The 19,244-nt window shown below is 41.4% G+C and overlaps 1 protein-coding gene and 1 non-coding gene across 2 annotated transcripts; one reads left to right on the forward strand and one right to left on the reverse strand.

The window, feature by feature from the left end:
- Positions 1–8,718: 8,718 nt before the first annotated feature.
- trnay-gua (transfer RNA tyrosine (anticodon GUA)) lies at positions 8,719–8,805 on the forward strand. The gene is given in 2 exon segments: positions 8,719–8,755; positions 8,770–8,805. It is a non-coding gene; the product is annotated as a tRNA-Tyr (tRNA).
- A 962-nt stretch (positions 8,806–9,767) lies between these two features.
- Positions 9,768–18,073, reverse strand: hal (histidine ammonia-lyase). Its single transcript, XM_004567773.4, has 20 exons — positions 17,750–18,073; positions 17,492–17,552; positions 17,252–17,279; positions 17,096–17,170; positions 16,932–17,004; positions 16,751–16,817; positions 16,597–16,634; positions 16,374–16,499; positions 16,106–16,245; positions 15,885–15,932; positions 15,383–15,530; positions 15,169–15,264; positions 14,839–14,897; positions 14,549–14,629; positions 14,329–14,394; positions 14,082–14,247; positions 13,712–13,846; positions 11,924–12,032; positions 11,736–11,805; positions 9,768–11,660 (listed from the first exon to the last, which is right to left on the reverse strand). Exons 1-20 carry the CDS (start codon positions 17,994–17,996, stop codon positions 11,529–11,531), a joined length of 1,965 nt encoding a protein of 654 aa, XP_004567830.1. The 5' UTR covers positions 17,997–18,073; the 3' UTR covers positions 9,768–11,528.
- Between the last annotated feature and the right edge of the window lie 1,171 nt (positions 18,074–19,244).

Consider the following 19,244-nt stretch of genomic DNA (forward strand, 5'->3'; position numbering starts at 1 on the left):
CCTTTATTTTGCCCTGGAGGAAATAAACTGTTACACTACTCGTCATTTTACTTTTCCGTGTCCCTGTCATGTCCTGAAATGCCTCATCAGTTCACAATATAAAACTTAGGTTAAAGTCCCTATCGTCCTGAGCACATATAAACACACACACACACACACACACACACACACACACACACACACACACACACATATATATATATATATATATATATATATATATATATATATATATATATATATATATATATATATATATATATATATATATATACCGACCAATAACCTGCCTCAGTACTACATGGAAGCTCCTGTCAGGGATCATATCGGCTAAGATGAACAGGCACATGGGTCAATACATGAGCGGGACACAGAAAGGAATTGGCAAGAATACCAGAGGCGCAAAACACCAGCTACTGGTAGACAGAACAATCAGCCGAGACTGCAAGACCAGACTGACCAACCTGTGCACTGCCTGGATTGATTACAAGAAGGCCTATGACTCAATGCCCCACAGCTGGATACTGGAATGCCTAGAATTGTACAAGATCAATGGGACCCTAAGAGCCTTCATCAGGAACTCAATGGGGATGTGGCGTACAACACTAGAGGCCAACTCCAAGCCCATAGCACAAGTCACCATCAAGTGCGGGATCTACCAAGGAGATGCTCTGTCCCCACTGCTGTTCTGCATAGGCCTGAACCCCCTCAGTGAGATCATTAACAAGACTGGCTACGGATACCGACTACGGAACGGAGCAGTTGTCAGCCACCTCCTGTACATGGATGACATCAAGCTGTATGCCAAGAGTGAACGAGACATCGATTCACTGATCCACACTACCAGGCTATACAGCAATGACATTGGAATGTCGTTCGGACTGGAGAAGTGTAGTCGGATGGTAACAAAGAGAGGGAAGGTAGTCAGAACTGAGGGGATTGAACTACCAGAAGGCAACATTGCAGACATAGAGGACAGTTACAAGTACCTGGGGATCCCGCAGGCGAATGGGAACCATGAAGAGGCCGCTAGAAAGGCTGCAACCACCAAGTACCTGCAGAGGGTCAGGCAAGTCCTGAGGAGTCAGCTGAATGGTAAGAACAAGATCCGGGCCATCAACACGTACGCCCTGCCCGTGATCAGGTACCCTGCTGGGGTAATAAGCTGGCCAAAGGAGGAGATAGAAGCCACTGACATAAAGACAAGAAAGCTCCTTACCATGCATGGAGGGTTTCACCCCAAGTCCAGCACCCTGAGGCTGTACGCTAAGAGGAAGGAAGGGGGCCGGGGACTGGTGAGTGTCAGCACCACAGTCCAGGATGAGACAAGGAACATCCAAGAATACATTGGGAAGATGGCCCCAACTGACCAAGTGCTCAGTGAATACCTCAGGCAGCAGAAACCCAAGAAAGAGGAGGGAGACGAGGAACCATCATGGAAGGACAGGCCCCTGCACGGTATGTACGACCGGCAGATAGAGGAGGTGGCTGATATCCAGAAATCCTACCAGTGGCTGGACAAAGCTGGACTGAAAGACAGCACAGAGGCACTAATCATGGCAGCACAAGAACAAGCTCTGAGTACAAGATCCATAGAGGCTGGGGTCTATCACACCAGGCAAGACCCCAGGTGCAGGCTGTGTAAAGATGCCCCAGAGACAATCCAGCACATAACAGCAGGGTGCAAGATGCTAGCAGGCAAGGCATACATGGAACGCCATAACCAAGTGGCCGGCATAGTGTACAGGAACATCTGTGCCGAGTATAACCTGGAAGTCCCGAGGTCAAAATGGGAGATGCCCCCAAGGGTGGTGGAGAATGACCGAGCTAAGATCCTGTGGGACTTCCAGATACAGACGGACAAAATGGTGGTGGCTAACCAACCGGACATAGTGGTGGTAGACAAACAGAAGAAGACGGCCGTAGTGATCGATGTAGCGGTTCCGAATGACAGCAATATCAGGAAGAAGGAACACGAGAAGCTGGAGAAATACCAAGGGCTCAGAGAAGAGCTCGAGAGGATGTGGAGGGTGAAGGTAACGGTGGTCCCCGTGGTAATCGGAGCACTAGGTGCGGTGAGTCCCAAGCTAGGCGAGTGGCTCCAGCAGATCCCGGGAACAACATCGGAGATCTCTGTCCAGAAGAGCGCAGTCCTGGGAACAGCTAAGATACTGCGCAGGACCCTCAAGCTCCCAGGCCTCTGGTAGAGGACCCGAGCTTGAAGGATAAACCGCCCGCAGGGGCGTGCTGGGTGTTTTTTTATATATACGTATATATATATACACATATATACACACATATATATAATGCTTCTTTTTAGAGTTTGGAAGGTGACAATATAAATCTAAAAAGACACTTTGAAGTGGCCGACTGTGATTCTGCTGTAGAAACACGTACAGATGGAAACTGAGGTTTCAGTGCTGCAAGTCTGATTGTTCGTCACTTCCTTTGTTACCCATTGAAGATCAGGGTCTGGATGCTGGGCTGGTATTGGCAGACACTCAATTTAATGTCAGTCTGGGTTCTTTGCTAGCTTTGCCTTAACATGTCGTGTCTGTATAACACAATTGTTTCTGCAGTTTGCACTTTATCACTAGACTTTTGTCCTTTCATGCAATACAAAGAAAAGTAATTTTCGTATCTGCTTTCCTCAAAACTTGTAGCCGGAAACCATTTTTTGGTTCTTTTTATTTCTAATAAACAAATAAAGAATCATCCGCTCAACACAACATTCATGAATGTGCCTTCCTCCCTAAAACAGGATTTAGAATTCCATTCAAAATCCACACAGGTGTTACATTCCTGCTACATATCAGCACTTATTTCTAACTGCAGCTCATTAACCACACTTTATCTGTCTGAAGTTGTCAGACAGGCAACAGCCCCAGACCTGAGGGGGTCACGCAACCCTTGACCCAAATAATTATCCGGTTGCATGCCTTTTTTTTCTTTAGCTTTTGTTGTTACTTAACCCCGAGATTCAAAAGAGTCATTTCAAAGAAGAAGGGAAAAAAAATGTGACAAGCAGGGAGCAGATTTATCGAGCTCATTTGATACTGTGGAAAAGGTTTAAAGTGCAGATAGATAAAAGAAAATAAGAGTAAAAATGCCAGAGACATAGTGATGAGTGATGAAAGGAGGAACATGCTGTCAGGACTAATGTTTTCTCACAGTAAAATAAAATAAAATAAATGCCTATTGTATGACTCATCCTCTTACACATGTGCATGTATATGTTAAAGGAGAGCAAGTGGCGCGGTTATGAGCAATCTCAGTCTCTTCCCTAAGGCATCCCGGCCCCGATGGATCAGGACATTCCTGGAATACTGTGACTCTCGTCACAGTGACAGCGTCTTTAAAGGGGACAGAGTTCATGTCTGTGTGTTTTTAGATTTACCACGGCTTATTTTAGGTTTCTCCACATGATCCACTGGAGCACAGGGTGATGCACCTTGAGCCTCTTTGCGCATTGCTTGCATGTTTTTCGATCTTAAAATCCCAGGAGTCACCGTGAAAAATGCTGCAGGAAGGATGTCTAATCTTGGCCAGTCTGCGCTGTATTCCCCTGGCAGGATGAAAGCGAGGCACGTTGCAAGAGAATTCCTCTGCTCGCTTTAACTCCAGCTGTTTGTTGTTTTTCTTTGTTACACAACTTCCACTCGGTCATATTTGATACTTTGACATTGTTGGGAAATCACTTTATTGAGCTTTTTAGATCAAAAAGGCAAACACCATCTTCAAAATTTGATCTGGTTAGCAGTCAGAGAAAAATGTTGAGTAAAAGCTGCCCAAAGCACATGATTAATTACGTAGCTTGTTGGTGTGGCAGACTGCTTTTCATGCGGTCATGTGTAGGAGTCCTTTTCCACCCAAAGGTTGCTCCCACAACCTTCTGAGATGCCGGGAAGTCCACTGAAGAAATAGCTGTGCACAAAAACTTCTGTAAAAAAAACACAACTTGAACTTTTGTGACATATAACATGTTACTAAAGGAGCTTTAGAGCGTCTGGCAGTCTTTATGCTGGGTGCTTCATAGCTACAAGTCTGTGACAGTTTTTCTTAACCAGGAATTATATTTGATTTCTCGCATATATACATAAATGACCAATGTTTAAGTGCATGTCAAAGGCAAAGACAACTGTCTGATTTGTTGTTTGGTGCACATAAATGCAGTTATAGATGTAAAAGGCCAGTCTGGGGAAGTTCAGTAACACATGAAATAATGCTTCCCATGTCAAATTACCTCCCTGCCTGCTGCAGTCTGGCGCTGGACCTCCAACAGCCAGCGCTGCTGTGATCCTGTCATCTATGGCCCAATAAGAAGACAGACACAGGGCTGCTGGCCAGCTTTATTTCCAGACTATAAAAGGATATGGTTCCCTCCCCTCCCGTGCTTCCGTGTCACCTAGTACCTTCAGCCCACTGAACCATCTCAACCTTTGCAAGTAATCTGTCTACTCTCCTGTAAAAGCCAGACAAAAAGCCAGACATGCTCCAGGCAAGCAAAGAAGGTGCCCTGCCTGCAGGGTAAGCATTAAACAGATGGCTCTGAACACCCGCTGTCACTGCTTTTCCTGCCGTTGCATTTTTATGACGTTTATCACTACTATCTGTCTGCTCGATCCTAGCCATAACATCGCTCCCACCCACATTTCATCAGGCAGTGTAATCTGCAGTGCCAGCTCTAAAATGCAAATCTTCTTGTGATGTAACTCATTTGGAATTTAATGCTGTTAGTAATTCATATCATATAGTAACAATAGCAACAGCCCAACACATATTATTTTCTGCTCAAACACTTCTAGGAATTTATATTGTGTACCAATGAGTTTATGACACATTAGGAAAGAATTAGCAGATAGCTGAGTGCAAGCTCGATGTAAAGACAAGAGTGGACACAGAAATAGGGAAGCTGTGGAACTTTCACCTTCATGTAAGCCGAGCAGCCGGACGTGTCCCATTTTTTATTTTAAGTGTTGTGAGAGGGGAAGAGTCCCACAGAGAGATAAAGTGTACTGATGTCATGTCATCCGCTCCATGACATGAACAGTGGTAAGAATAAAAACGGAAAAAAGAAACTACAGCAGGAGGGAAGCTGTAAAACACTTTAACTTTGCAGAAGTAGCAGGTGTGAGTTCCTCGTTTTGTCTTGTTGAAACGAGATAGCCGAGGAAGGAAACGTTAGAGAGAAAAGACTTTGCAGATGATGTGATTAGTTGGGTGTATAAGCGGGATGTTTCGGGTGAACGGACCTGTCACAGTCTCATGATTCAAAATTTTAAAGGTTTTCAAAGGGAACAATAACAGTATGAAGCAACCAAGTATAAAGCGCAGCTTCATTTTAACTTTCACTCAAAATTGTTTGTTGCCATCACGCGCATGCTCACTGATTCTGCTGATGAGCAGTGCTTGCATGCTTTAGTATAAAACTAATTGTGTATTTACATTTCATTGACTTTTTTTAGGTCTCAAATTGTTTATGCAAGACAGAAAAAGTTGTTCAGGTTTTTTGTTTTTTTTTGCTAAAATATCTGTTTTCACTTTTCCTTTTATAATATGAATATGACACTGGTTGCAGTGATCTTCAGTACAAACACTTATACTCTACATTAACTTATTGCAAACTAATATCAAAGAGAGTGCATAGTAAGTGAAGTAAGAGAGAGGGCACCAATGCTGTGGCTAAAGGTAGGGGCATGGGGAGCACCAAAACTGTATATAAAAGATGGATGTAGCCATTGTGAAATCACTCATTTGACAGTGAACAATGTTGGGCTCTTTAGTCAAAAAAAGGAATGCATTACACATTCCTTTATTACTCCCCAGAGGAAGTAAACTGTTAAACTACTCATCACTTAACTTTTCTGTTATTCTGTAACATCCTGAAATGCATCATCATCAGTTAGCAATATAAACTAAGGCTAAAGTTCCACATAATGACACAAATCCCTATTGTAACAGGCAAATACATACGATGCTTCTTTTAGAGTTTGAACGCAAAGCTGAAAACCAGGTCAAAGAGACTTTGAAGCGGTCGCCACTTCCACTTAAACTCTGCTATAGAAACGCGCAGGTACAAATTAAGGTCACAATGCTAAAAACCCGATTGTTCATTACTTCCTTTGTTACCAGTTGACTATCACGGTCGGGTTGCTGGACTGCTGTCGGTGAACACTCAGCTTTAACGTTACTCTGGGTTCTTTGCTAGCTTTGTGTTAGCATGCCATCTTTGTCGATCCTTGCAATGAGCTGATGTTATATTAGCAGCACAACACAACATCAGTTATTTTATTTATTTATTTATTAACCTTTATTTAACCAGGAAAAGTCCCATTGAGATTAAAAACCTCTTTTGCAAGGGAGTCCTGGCCAAGAGGCGACAACACGTTTGCATTCAGCATTTAATGCTATTGCTACTTTTTGAACCTAGAATCAAAAATGTGGGGTGAATCTTTCTGAGGAAAACCACTTGGTTATTAGCTACCTGGCTCTAAAGCATACTCTGCTTTATTGGCATTTTTTACTGTAATAGGGTAAAAAGTTACATTTAAGTTGCGGCGATTGAGACAGTAAACCAATTAGAGGAGCATTTACTCGGTTCCCAGTGCAAGTGAGGTTAAGACCATTTGTCCTATATAATTGAAAAAGCCCTTTTGCAACTAGAGAAGTCAATGTCTACTGCCCACATTTAAGGCTCTTCCTCACCTGCCTTACTTTCCAGATCAGAAGGCTACATCCATCTTTTCTTCCCTCCCAAAACTGTGTCATATTAAGAGTGGAAATTAAGAGTGGAAATTATGGGTGGGACACAGGGGAGCAGATCCCAGTATTGTCTTTGCCAGTGTGCTATTACAAATATAGCAACATAATATTCAATAATATGATCATTTACATTGAATGCTTTTGTGCTAATTACAGACGCAAAGCAATACCCTTTCAGTCCACAACCAAAGGCATTTTTTCCATTATATATAGTCTATGTGAAGGACTGAGGTCACACTGCTTTCAAAAAGCCACGTGATGATTTATGAATTATGGGATGTCAGACAGCAAACTAATGACCTTAGCCAGGTGTCCATCACTGTTATTTCAGGCTAAAACTTTAGAAACAGCTGATAATTTGTATATAATTGCACCACTAATATCTTCTTGTTTATTTACTACTTTTAAACAAAGTTCACTGATAAGAAATGTGCAGGTTAAAAAAGTTGTTAGCGAATGCGACTTCTCGTGTTCCTGATGAAGACCCACCCTTTAAACCTGCCGTAGGGTTTTGGCTGGATATCTGTCGCTCCCAGTTGAGACCAGTTGAGACTGGATGATAATCTGGGAAAAGGCCGGGGAAGATCTGGGGATTGGAGCCTGTGTTATGAGAAGAATGTCTGCTGCCTCACAAGCGTGACCCTGTGGTACATACAGTACAGACATGTAATGTAACGAATTGCCTCACTGTCAGACAGGTCAGGACAAGAATGAATACATCAGAGAGCAGCCCGACAGCAAGCCCTGTTTATAATTAAAATCCTTTTTTTTAAAAATATGGGTTGTGTTTGTCAGATGGAAAATTTAGGACGTTTAGAAAAATAACACTCACATAGATATCCCACTGTGGGATGTGCTGGTTGTGTTAAAAATGTTAATTTTTCCTGGTCCTAAAACTGAGATATAGATTTATGGTGTTTATGAATATTTATGAATAGAATCATAGAAACCAGTCACGTTTTGACTGTATGCAACAATTTCTTTTTTCTTTTTTTTACAAGAAAGAAAATGTTTGTTAACATATAACATGTGAAGTTCAAGGAGATTTTTTTTAATTTCCTTACATGGTGAAATATTACCACCTAGTGGTTGATGTTGGATATCCTCAACTTAATTTGTTTTTTCATAACAAAGCAGAAAGCTATGTCTCTAAGTCTCAGAATTAAAATAAAATAAATAAAATAAAAATTAATTTATGTTTAATTTTCAAGTTTTGCGCTTAAAAAGATAAGCAGTTTGGATTTTTACCATATATAATTTTTTTTACTATATATCAATACGTTTCTTTCTTTCTTTCCTTAAAAAAACAAAAAACAAAACAAACTTTATTAGCCATAAAAATGACTCCCAATCAAATGAAAGATTTTCAAATCTTTCTAGCTTTTCCGCAAAGGATATTGCAGAAAAGCTAAAGCATACCTGCCTGCTGAGACGCTCCTCAGCAGTGCTAATGGCCATTAGCACTATATGTGCAATATATGTAACTACTGTCCACTGTATTTAGCTTGAGCTCTCACCTGCGGAAGATTACATGCAGGTTCGTTTCGTTTCCCAATCTTTAGCTAAATGTTTGTCACTTTTGTTTCAAATAGAGAGCGCCGTTTAGCAAAAATATCTCAAAAAAATAAAGTCGTTATTCAGTGTTTTTGTTGTTTCGGTTGTCACAGTTCTGCTGTAAAGGAGGAGCTGTTGACTTGGTACTATTTTAAGTTATTTCGCCTAAAACATTAGCTACAGCTGGACAGTTCAGTTTTTTGCGAGAGACTTTGAATGGAAGCAGTGTGGTAGCTAGCTAGCTATTTATCTAAAACCAGTCGTTGTGTGTTCGCGTTTTCATCAATGATTGTACCTCAGCTGTGAGAATGAAATTTCATACATTTTTGAAATCTATGATATAATATTCCGGGAATGGTACATTTTATTAAATACTGTGGAATGAGAACGATGGACACCGTCCCTTCGATAGCTCAGTTGGTAGAGCGGAGGACTGTAGAGGCGAAAGCTGAAATCCTTAGGTCGCTGGTTCGAATCCGGCTCGAAGGAGACATGTTTTTTTTTTTGTTGTTGTTGTTTTTTTTACACACTTCTCAGTAAATGTTTTGACATACGGCCAGTCGTTTTTGTACTGTTTAATTTAAACGTGTGCTCATTCATCTTTCATTGACAGAGGAATGCGATCAGTTCAGTTGTTCAGCAAGATTACTGTGAAACTCCTAAGCCAAATTTAATGAACCTTGGTGGAGAGGTGGCGCACTGGAAAAGCAATAAAGCATTAATGCTTTAAAACTGCAAGGTGAGATTGCTGAGAATGCCTTTGTAATCGTCCATGCAATTAATGTTAGTATGCTATTATTCTGTAAGCTTCTTTCAGTTCTTGTCCTGCTAATCTGTCTCACCCCTGTGGTAAGGCATACCCCACCTCTTACTGAAATGTGCCCCAGCTCTGCCTCACTCTGGCTGGTAAAGTAAGGAATGGAATGAGTGCATATATGTTAAACTGAATCTATAATTGTAGAGCTATAGCATTTTTTCTAACGTTGAACCGCCTCTGTGCATGTTAGATTTCTGCTCCTGTGCTGCTATCTTGTCCTGAGCTGTTTGTTGAGCTGTTTGTGCAACCTTTGAGTTTATTGACTGCAGACCTTCTGCTTTATTTTCCACAGGCTCTTCCTTTTGGCACCTCAAGGTGGTGGAGCAGCTGTCCAGCCGGGTAGGTGCTGTTTAACTGGGTAAGGAAGCTTCTGCCAACCTAACTTTGCTGAAGTTCAACACACACAAAGACAGGACAAATGTAGCACCTCCAAACTAATTAGCATGTTATTCTCAGGGTATGCTGATGAGAGGCTGGAAATCACTGGCACATTTACTAATTTTGTGTTACTTCACTGAAAACGGTCAGGTTTGATTGATTTTTGAGATATATTTCTACAAATTTGCCTCTCTGTCCCTGATAATAGTATAAGGAACATTATTCACACAACATGACCTAAATGGATGAGAATAGGAACGCTTAAAAACTTTAATTATGTTAAGCTGGAAATATATTAATGACAATTAAATAGGATTTAAAATACATCAGCAAAATCACAGGTTGTGCTAAGATAATTATGACTTGAAAATTGTACAAGAAGAAATCATGTGACAATAAAGAGTCAATTAGGCACGTTTAAAAAGGGACAAAAAAGTTTAGATATAAACAAGTGGAATGTACATCAGGGTAAGGTGCAGTATACACAAGTTAAACCCGATTGACTATGTGCACGTTAGCATATGCTACTTCCGGTGCGGAAACTCCTGTGGGGAGCTTTGTTTCCGGTGTCCTATTCACGACCTGTTTACGGTCCAAAACAAGTTAAGCAAATGAATGAATCAAGCGGCGATTTACATTTCTATAGATGTCTTGGGCATTTACCCAATATATCTGTAAATGATGTTCATCGACTTGTTGATATTTTTCCCTGCACCTCAGGGCAAAAGAGAAAAGGGATTCAAATGTTATATTTCTCAGCTGTCCCTCGTTTATCGCGGGTGTTATGTTCTAAAAAATAACCAGCAATAGGTGAAATCAAGTAGCCAATTTTATTTTTTGACGGTGCAAAACGTTTCGTGGACATACAGTACTGCACTTCAGAGTCACACTGCTAGCGATCGATGCAGCGATTCTGTACTGTACAGGAGAGACGTCACGGAGGAGATCGTCTGCAGCGATCAGGACGCAGGACACATTGTGATGTAAAAAAGCATGCAAACTTGCACTAAAAAATCTGCGAAACAGTGAGGTAGAAGGTGAACCGTGTTATAGTGAGGGACCGCTGTAATTTTGAAGGTAAATCACAACATACCCTTCGTAAATGCTAATGTGTAGAAACCTTTACCAGCAATCATTCATTTTTTTCACGGTTTGTTAACATGCTGTGTAGGTGTGTACTTGACTAGCTGATCTCGACATAACGGGGGAAACATCTGGTTTAACTATTCTTCACCTGTAGTTTGAATGCTGAACATTTGCCTGTTTAAATCATAAGACCAGTCACTATACAGAGATGTGCTTCTGAATGTGGACGAGTTTTCTGCTGCAGTAATGCAGTTCTGCTTGTGTTGAGTGATGTAAACAACTGATCGATCTAAACTCTTTAAACGTCAAAATTGATCATTAGATTTTTTATGACACAACAGCGGTGAGTGTTCCCACCTTCTGCTCTTTGTAACTTAATGCGATCTTTCCGTTTTCGAGTTTTGGACATGATTTTGTATATCTTCGCAGTAGCGATTGACCGCAAAGTAAAGCTACCGGAAATGTACAACCCTACATCCGGTCTCAAACCAGGAAGTTAGCATTTTCTCATGCACAGGGTCAGTAGTTGCTTGCATAATATTCTGTATGTAGAATAGCCAGTTCATAAGCTCGTGAGAGAAGTCAGTGTGTACATTTAGTCTTCAAGGGACATAAGAATACAGCATCCTGAAATCACATCTCCTGAGGTTTGGGTGACTTTCTAACAATTCTTTAATGGGAATAGAAAATTCACAAATCCAACAAACTCAGATGCAAGAAAGAAAGAGCCTGCACACCGCTCTTATCAGTGAAGTGTCACAGTGAAGCGTAAGGATCCGTTTCTCCCATTCTGCTCCAGTTGGTCTCAGATAATGGCCACACACTTTTGACTAACTGTGGTGTTGACCAAGATCACTGTGTAGGATCTTTGTTTTTTTGTGACTGAAGTAATTGCCAAAAAAAAAAAAAAAAACTTGTTTGGCGTGTGCTTTCATTCGTGGCGAACACGCTTCCTGGGGGAGGCCGGAGAGTCCAGGGAAAAGGCAGTGGGAGAGACGGGGCGGGACTCGGGGATGTACTCTGTCTGGTACTTCTCAATGTAAGGTTTGGCCACATTCCACACCTGGGTTGAAAATATAAGCACATTTAACGACATGCCACGTGGAGCACGTGCACTGAACAACTTTTTAGAACTTGCCTTTTGATCAAGTAGCAGGCGGTGAACCGCTTCGATATCAGGCGACATGAATCTGTCTTTAATCCACGGTCTGTTTAACAGCAGGAGAGTAAAAGGAGAAAGTGGAACAACGGGTAAATATTAACTATTAGGTATATAGTTTCAACAGGCTCAAAATTTTGTACCTTGGCCGCATCTGTTTGACTTACTTGACCACGCTGCGAACAAGTTCATAGACCTTCTCCAGTGGAGTGGTGGTACGGAGTGGGCGGAGGAACTCGATGCCCTGACATGCGGCCAGCAGCTCTATAGCAAGGACTGGTAACAGGAAGTATCAATTCAGTTTGGCCAAATCCCAAAAATATATCTCTCATTTTAGTGATAAATATTGAAAACATTAAATAACATAGATCACAGCCAATTGAAAGCCATCTATGGGTTTTTACTGCTGTTTGAGCCTTTAGTTTATTCCATGACTTACAAGAACTGTGGATTTTTTTCCTCAAACTTTTTTCAAAAGACGGAGAAAATAATTTTAAGCACAGAGATAAATTATATTTGATGATAGTTTAATCATTTATCTGTTTTTTAAAACCTGTTGGTTTAAGGTTAACCTCTGTATCCGCCCAGTAACCTGCGGTTTTGTCTTGTCGGTGTACACTGGCATGGTTTTCAGCAGCGACCTTTGCACTTTTTGCAACAGAAGCAGCGGAAACTGACCGGTTAGTCTCTTTGATTCAGGGACGCTTGTTGTTTTCAAAGAGTTACAGTAAAAACAGTTGGTTATTTGTAAATCTGATAGTGGTAATGCAGCAGAACTATGGAACAGATTAATCATTTTACTCACTTATTTGTTGTCTGTATAGAGTTTTATTGGAATTTTAGGACTCCCCACCATAAATCTATTAATTATTATACATAATCACAGAATCACGTTGTTAGGAACACCTGCTCAGTTGCTCGTTAGCACAAATGTCTAATCACCCAGTCACATGTTAGCAACTCAGTGCATTTAGGCATGAGACATGATCAAGACAGCCAACTGAAGTTCAAACTGAGCATCTGAATGTGGAAGAAAGATGATTTAAGTGAACGTGGCATGGTTGTTGGCACCAGATGGACTGTCCCAAGTATTTCAGAAACCGCTAATCTACTGGGGATTTTCCCAAATAATCATCTCTAGGGTTTAGAAAGAATTTTCCAAAAAATATCCAGTGAGTGGCAGTTCTCTGGGTGAAAATGCCTTCTTAATGCCAAAGATCACAGTAGAGTGACCAGACTGCTTTGAGCTGATATGAAGGAAACTGTAACTCAAATACTGTTGCTACTCATTAGAAACACAACAAATCACACTTTAAAGCAGATGGCCTACATTAACAGAAGACCACTCAGGTGCCATCTATGTCAGCTAACAACAGGAAACTAAGGGTACAGTTTTCACAAGGAAAAAAAAATTGGACCACATAAAACTGGAAAAATGTTGCCTGGTCTGATGAGTCTTGATTTCTACTGCAAAAGTTAGATCCTTATGACTGGTAGGGTCAGATTTTGGCATAAACAACATGAAACCGTGGATCCATCCTGCCTTTTATCAACAGCTCAGGGTTGTGGTGATGGAGTGGTGCAGGGAACGTTTTTTGGTGCACTTTGAACCATTTCATACCAACTGAGCATTGTTTAAACACCAAATCTTACATATTGTTCATCTTTTAAATGCTTCTTACATCAGAAGATAGACACAAAGCTCAGATAATCTCAAAGTGGCTTCTTAGACATGACAGTGAATTTGCTTCACAGTCACCAGATTTAAATCCAACAGAGCACATTTGGGATGTGATGGAGCAGGAGATTTACGTGATGGATGTGGAGACAAACCGGCAGCGCCTGTCATGATAGTATGAGGAATGTTTCCAGCTCCTTGATGAATCTGTGGCACAAAGAATTAAGCCAACCCAGTACTTGTGAGGTGTACATAATTTAACAATGCTATACCTTACCTTGCTCCACATGCTCTATTACCCTCAGGGCCTTCCTAGCAGCCCATCCTCCCATAGACACGTGGTCCTCCGTGGCAGCACTAGTAGACAAAGAGTCCACAGATGATGGGTGACACAAAACTTTGTTTTCTGAAACTGAACAGCGTGAAAGAGTTGAGATTAATGTCAGTGCTCCTGCTCACATATTGGGTAAGAAGAAAAGAAAAAAAACCCTACAAATTTATAACATTAGATCTTTTATTAAAAAATGCACTCTGAAGTGTAATATTCAATATCAAAGCCTGTTTAGTAAATAATGTTATCATAATCTCATTGAAATTGGAATAATTTAGTAGGAGATTATATGTTACTTCATGTTTTTCACACAAACCTAAGGCGGCTGCAGTGCAGTGGGCAATCATGAAGCCTGAGTTGAGTCCACCCTCGTTGACGAGGAAGGCAGGCAGCTCACTCAGAGAGGGGTTACACAACCTCTCGATCCTCCTTTCGCTGATTGAAGCCAGCTCGTGGACTGCAATGGCTAAAAAATCCAGAGCCTATGAGAAAGAAAACAGTTGTTTAAGAAAGAAGAATCAAATCTAAAGCGAACCGAAACAAACTATCTTATTACTACATACCTTAGCTGGGTATTCCCCATGGAAATTCCCACCTGAAATGGTCTCACCTCTTTCTGCAAATACCATCTGGTGAGACCGTTAAGACAAAATTAACTGATTTCCAGTAAAATCCTGTGTGCAGTTTGTGGCAGATCCAACTTCAGTTATCAGACTTGAGACCAAACTGGCTAAATTTCATAGATCAGTCTTTTCCTCTAGTTTGAAAGACAGAAAAGGATACAGGGTTGTCAGTGGCACTGTTGATTTCTGTGTTGATGATATTCTGGACAAATGCAATTGTGTCATTGGCAATTCCATGAACCTGCGAGCAGAGAGAGGACACAACACTCAGAAAGAGATGTATGATGCTCAAACATAGTTTTGCTGCAGCTCCATATCTGCTTTCTATGTGGTAGACCCACTATCTATCATGTGAGAAGTTTTCCCTTTCCCATCTAGAAGCTGCAGAAGCTTTAAAACGCTGTGGGAGAAACCTGTGATTTGGGGATTTATAAATAAACTTGGGGTTACCTGAGGACAGCACCGCATGGTGTAGGCATCCTGGACTCTGTCACAGAACCTGTGGCTCTCTGTAAGAACACACCAGAACAATATGACACTCATTAAACACAGCATATTTAAGGCTGCATGATATTAGAAGGCTATACTCCATTAATGCCTGTTGGCAAATGCACCCCCAGTAACTCATGCATCTCATCTTGAGGTGGTGCAACTCTGAAACCACTGCCAGTGGTAAGAGCATTTCTAATATGCAAACAAGTTTTCGGGAGGAGGAAGGCACACAAATGTAAAATGCAGTGATCAGAACTTTACATGAATACTATTTGATGTTCATCAAACCTGCAATCTGGGATGGGTGGTGATCAGAGTCCAACAGTGAGCGGAAGCGTTGAGCCACCTCTATTTGCCCCGGATGTGGCCGCAGTGCATGGATGTCTGTGGGAAGAGACCAGAAATTGAATAAGGATGGATGACATGTAGTGCAGTTATACAATTGGAGGTAAATAATTTCATCTAGTTTCTGGTTTTCTTCGGGTTTATAGCTTCTGCGCACCACTGTCAAAGGCCTTGGTGGTTCCCTTTAGCACCTCCAGGGTGAGAGCAGCAATAATATCTGCCTGCTGGGCAATCGCCTGGGCTCGCTCCACGGCCTCTGCCCCTAGAGAGGTAATCATCTGTGTCCCATTGATCAGAGCCAGACCCTGTTAGGGAATCCCAGAGATTGAGATGGGTGTACAACCCCAATTGCAAAAGAAGAAAAAATTTGAGTAGGTGTGTAAAATGTAAATATAAACAAAACGCAGGGATTTTGCAAAGATAATTTTTTTAAGGATTTTTTTACAGTGTCATTATTTTTACAAGTTAACCCTCATATTACCTTTTATTTTGCTAAAATTATTTTAATTCCATATATTTGGCCTAATATGTATTTTATTGTATATTTATGATGCAAATGCAGTTTATACTTCAAAATCTGTTATCAGTGAACTCTGGGTCAAATCACAACAGTGCAGACAAATCAAATAGATGAGCTTTTCTTTTTTTTTGAACATTACCTCTTTAGGTTTTAGTGATATTGGCTTTAGTCCATGTGCCTCCAGGACCTGGTCAGGAATGAAAGATGAAAAACATGTAAAAAGTCCAGGGTCATCAGAAAGCAAACAATGTTTCCATTTGCACCCTGAAACCTTTCACTCTTGTAAACAAGAGACACGTTTTCCTACAATAGTAGTTGCCCTCTTGTTTTACAACTCCAGAAAAGTCACTCTGAGCTTACGTATTTGGCATCAGCCCACCCGCTCGTGGGAGACCACATTTTTCCCTCTCCCATGAGTCCGAGGGCCAGGTGAGAGAGGGGTGCCAGGTCACCACTAGCACCTACTGTTCCCTTTTCAGGGACAAAGGAGAGGCAGGAGGCTGAGGGGACAAAGTTATGGAGACAAAAGTAAGTCCTATGACAGCTGTCCTACCCCTGTCCTTAAATAAAGTTATCCACAGTTTACTGAAGCTGATATCTCACATCAGCTAACTGGTTTGAAGCTTACCGTTAAAGGCCTGGATCATGGCCTGGAGGGTTTCAAGAGAAACACCACTGTGCCCTTTGGCCAAAACATTGATCCTCAAAGCGAGCAACATGCGGGTCCTCTCTGGGCTTAACGGGTTCCCCACACCTATGCGTCACAGCATAACTCTGATTAAGATGATTGACGTACAGAGGGCCTGAAAACATTAAAATCAACATATCTGCGTCACAAAGAGTATCATCACCTGCTGAGTGTGAGCGCACCAAGTTTTCCTGGAGCTCCCTGTGGAACGAAAAGTGCATGGCATCAGTCAACAAACAAAAAGGGCTCTGTGTGGGTGATTACAAAGACCAGAAATAGATCGTAAAATGTATTTAAGGACAACTTAAAAACTCTACTTGAGTTTGCTGACAGGAATGACAGTTCGGGCAAATTTGCCAAAACCCGTTGTGATCCCATAGACAACTGCAGGGAGAACACACATAGGGAACTGAACACACAAAGTCTCCTATTTTTCCAGATACTGTAATTTAGCCAGTTTAAATTAAGCTCATTTGCACTGAATCACTGTATTTTAACCTTTGTTTTCTTTGACAATGGTGTCCAAAAGCTCTCTGGATTGCACAACCTTTCTTTCTGCCTCAGGAGTCAGCTAAAAAACAATGATAAAGGGAGACATTGGATCAAGTAAAAGATTACAACGGAGCAGTTACGGACAACAAAAGAGGTTTGTTGATCATTACCTTTATCTTGTAGAGTCCTCTGCCTAAGTTGATGAGATCTGTTGACGTCAGGCTGTTGCCATCTAAAGAAATATACTGGACAGAGAGTTTCACGTTTCACGGAGTTAGTTAATATGATATGAATATGTTTTCAATTTTATCGGAAAATACACTTACCTCTTCAGGCTCTTTGTATGCTGCCGTGCTAGTTGACAAACTTAATTAAGGATAACATTTGGCAAAATGTAGTGTCACTCTCAGATTAATTATAATTTCCCACAAGGACAATTTTAACCCGAAATTAAAACAGTATGTGAAGAAAAAATGGCATTAAAAAAAGATTGAATCGTTTTTAGTGCACACTACAGCACCTACTACAGCTGCTATGGCACAAATATCCAACAAGTTTAAGGATACAGATGAGAAACTCCCGGTTCACACGGAATAAAGTCAGGAGACATGGTATCTCCTTCAATAGCTGAAATGCACAGGAAAATAAATCACAATGTGTGCATTCCCCCCTTGGTTCACACAGTAGTTATATTTAAAGTAAATTACTTATTATACACAATTACGCATCACTGAAGCAGAGTTAAAGGTAAACCATCGTCACCGTCTTTTAAATGTGTTGCACACATTTTTAATATATGCATTCTTCGTGTAGAAAGTTATTACCAAGCTCGACAAAGTCGTTATCCTCCAGTACATCTTCGATGGTGTCATCCGCGTCCAGCAGACCCAAACCCTGGCACCTGCGCACAACAAAACGAGTGTCTTTCACAGCCGTGATGCCGCCGTTGTCCGGTTTGTTCTTTATGTAACGTTTAAGCGCTTCCTGTCCGAGCCACTGGATGGTTTTGGAAGTGTCCCGGCAGGGCACTGCCAGCCACTCATCTCGAATGTGTACAGTAAAACGAGGCATCGCGCATCAGCGGGACTTGGCTGCAGTGAGTCCTGCGCGCCGCTCTCTGAGGTACCACTCTGGGCCGTTTACAGTTCGGCCACCAATAACACGCAGCTGGGGGAGCCACGCCTCCCCAGCATCACACCTCTAGAGATCATTGACCCACACGGACCGGTCTCAGTCTCACAAGTGCTTCCAATCCAATCGATGCGTTCACGTGATGTTTGAAAGTGCTCAAGTGTCTATAGAGGCTAAACACAGTGAATTAGATTAGAGGTCACCAGAGGAGTATGGGGCACCGTTTGTAAAGTGAAACATGCTGAAATTAACATCAACATTTTTCCACATTTAGCTCAAAACCTTACAAAAACATGTTTTTTCGAGTCATTTTTTTTACAACATTTAGTAAAATATTTGAAACTTTTCATATTTAAAACACAATTTTAAATGTTAAATCTAAATATTAAATTTAAATCTAAATGTTAAATCTAAATATTAAATTTAAATCTAAATGTTAAATCTAAATATTATATTTAAATCTAAATGTTAAATTTAAACGTTAAATGTTCAATCTAAATGTTACAGGAAAGTAAATATTTAGCTAACGATCGTGGCTCAACAGTTGGGAGTTCGCCTTGTAATCGGAAGGTTGCCGGTTCGAGCCCCGGCTTGGACAGTCTCGGTCGTTGTGTCCTTGGGCAAGACACTTCACCCGTTGCCTACTGGTGGTGGTCAGAGGGCCCGGTGGCGCCAGTGTCTGTCAGTGCGCCCCAGGGTGGCTGTGGCTACAATGTAGCTTGCCATCACCAGTGTGTGAATGGGTGGATGGCAGGTTGTGTAAAGCGCTTTGGGGTCCTTAGGGACTAGTAAAGCGCTATACAAATACAGGCCATTTACCATTTACCATAACATGCAAATCTATTGTACGGGTCAACAGAAATACCAAAATATAAGCTTTACGAAAACCTCCGGTGCAAAATTGTGTAAGGAGCTTGGAAAGAAAAGCGTCTGGGCCCTGTTTCAGAAAGCCGGTTTAGTGCAAACTCTAAGTATACCCTGAGTTAACGAAAACTCTGGGTTTTCGGTTTCACAACTGAAGCCTGAGTGAGTCACTATGACGACACACTCCGTGAAGCTAACCTGCCCCCTAGCAGGTTTACTACAACTAACCCTGACTGTCCCCGCCTCTTTGTCGGAAACCTGACAGTAGGAAGTGTCAGACATGGCGTGTCCCTTCCTTGAAGAGCCAGTAGATCGTGAAGCCCA

Source organism: Maylandia zebra, linkage group LG7, assembly GCF_041146795.1.
Source record: "Maylandia zebra isolate NMK-2024a linkage group LG7, Mzebra_GT3a, whole genome shotgun sequence".
Classification (NCBI taxonomy): domain Eukaryota; kingdom Metazoa; phylum Chordata; class Actinopteri; order Cichliformes; family Cichlidae; genus Maylandia; species Maylandia zebra.

Bases quoted from the DNA above. Each gene is read 5' to 3' on its own strand.
- hal (XM_004567773.4), bottom strand. From the start codon at position 17,996: ATGCCTCGTTTTACTGTACACATTCGAGATGAGTGGCTGGCAGTGCCC. The intron at 17,171-17,251 runs GTAAGTGTATTT...CTCTCTGTCCAG, and splicing joins CATACAAAGAGCCTGAAGAG to TATATTTCTTTAGATGGCAA. The intron at 17,005-17,095 runs GTAATGATCAAC...ATTGTTTTTTAG, and splicing joins GAGGACTCTACAAGATAAAG to CTGACTCCTGAGGCAGAAAG.